The sequence below is a fragment of the Apteryx rowi genome, unplaced genomic scaffold, assembly GCF_003343035.1.
Source record: "Apteryx rowi isolate R43461 unplaced genomic scaffold, aptRow1 scaffold_2970, whole genome shotgun sequence".
Lineage (NCBI taxonomy): Eukaryota > Metazoa > Chordata > Aves > Apterygiformes > Apterygidae > Apteryx > Apteryx rowi.
In genome coordinates this window covers 1-1,218 of record NW_020449386.1, presented here as the reverse complement: position 1 = coordinate 1,218, position 1,218 = coordinate 1, and the positions used below count along the sequence as shown (strand labels likewise).

General features: G+C 50.2%; 1 protein-coding gene across 1 annotated transcript; it reads left to right on the top strand.

The window, feature by feature from the left end:
* Positions 1-260: 260 nt before the first annotated feature.
* Positions 261-1,015, top strand: LOC112967857 (olfactory receptor 14C36-like; the record flags this gene model as incomplete). The annotated part of the gene is made up of 2 exons (XM_026069466.1): positions 261-734; positions 860-1,015. Coding segments are annotated over exons 1-2 (630 nt in total), but the record flags the coding sequence as incomplete, so codon positions are not given.
* Positions 1,016-1,218: the final 203 nt, after the last annotated feature.

Below are 1,218 nucleotides of genomic sequence, written 5' to 3'. Positions count from 1 at the left end.
ACCAAATACGTGGGGCTGACTGACACCTCCATTTCCATCCTCTGACAGAGCAAAACTGACTCCTCTGGAGACCAGGGGCAGATGTACCGGCGCTGCACGTCACATTCAGTCAGCATGAAGCAGAGCTCCAGACAGAGCGCTGAATGAATGCAAAGTACAGAGAAAATGTGGGGATTTCTATTACAAATGCAATGGGTTTGGTTCAGAGAAGACTGCTGTAACTTGCCAATGTCTTTTCCCTCAAAGCCGAGAGGGAGCAAATGTCCAATGGTAGGTCCTTCACTGAGTTCCTCCTCCTGGCATTTGCAGACACGCGGGAGCTCCACTTCTTGCACTTCACACTGTTCCTGGGCATCTACCTGGCTGCCCTCAAGGGCAATGGCCTCATCATCCCAGCCGTAGCCTGCGACCACTGCCTCCACACCCCCATGTACTTCTTCCTCCTCAACCTCTCCCCCCTCGACCTCGGCACCATCTCTGTCATTGTCCCCAAATCCATGCCCAATTCCCTGTGGAACACCAGGGCCATTTCCTACTCAGGATGTGCTGCCCAGATCTTCCTGTTTCTCATCTCATTTTCACCAGAATATGCTCTTCTCACAGTCATGGCCTACGACTGCTACATTGCCATCTACAAGCCCCTGCACTATGGTATCCTCAGGAACATCAGAGCTCGTGTCAAAATGGCAGCAGCTGCCTGGGCCAGTGGTTTTCTCAATGCTCTCCTGCATACTGTAACACATTTTCCATACCTCTCTGCCAAGACAGTGCTGTGGACCAGTTCTTCTGTGAAATTACTGTGGTTAGTGCCTGTTTGGGCTTTGGGTCTTTCATTTTCATTGTGCTGTCCTACATACAGATCATGTTCTCCTACCTGAAGCCTCCCTCCATCTCCACATCTGTGGATCTGGTGTTGGTTGTTCTGTACTCAGTGGTGCCTCCAACTCTGAACCCTCTCATCTACAGCATGAGGAACAAGGAGCTCCAGGAGGCAGTGAGGAAGCTGATTCAGCTGGTACTAGTTCAGCAGCAATGAGCTCCYATCTCTCCTCACAAGCAATTCCCAGTTTATCTCCAGCAACTCTCATGCACTGCGCATTCTGTCTGTGATATTCATGTTTGTACACAAATGTTTGAATTCATCCCACTTCTCTAGAGACACAAACCCTGTCTGTGTGACCCAGAGGCCTTCTGTAAATGTGCAGATCACTGTGTCAG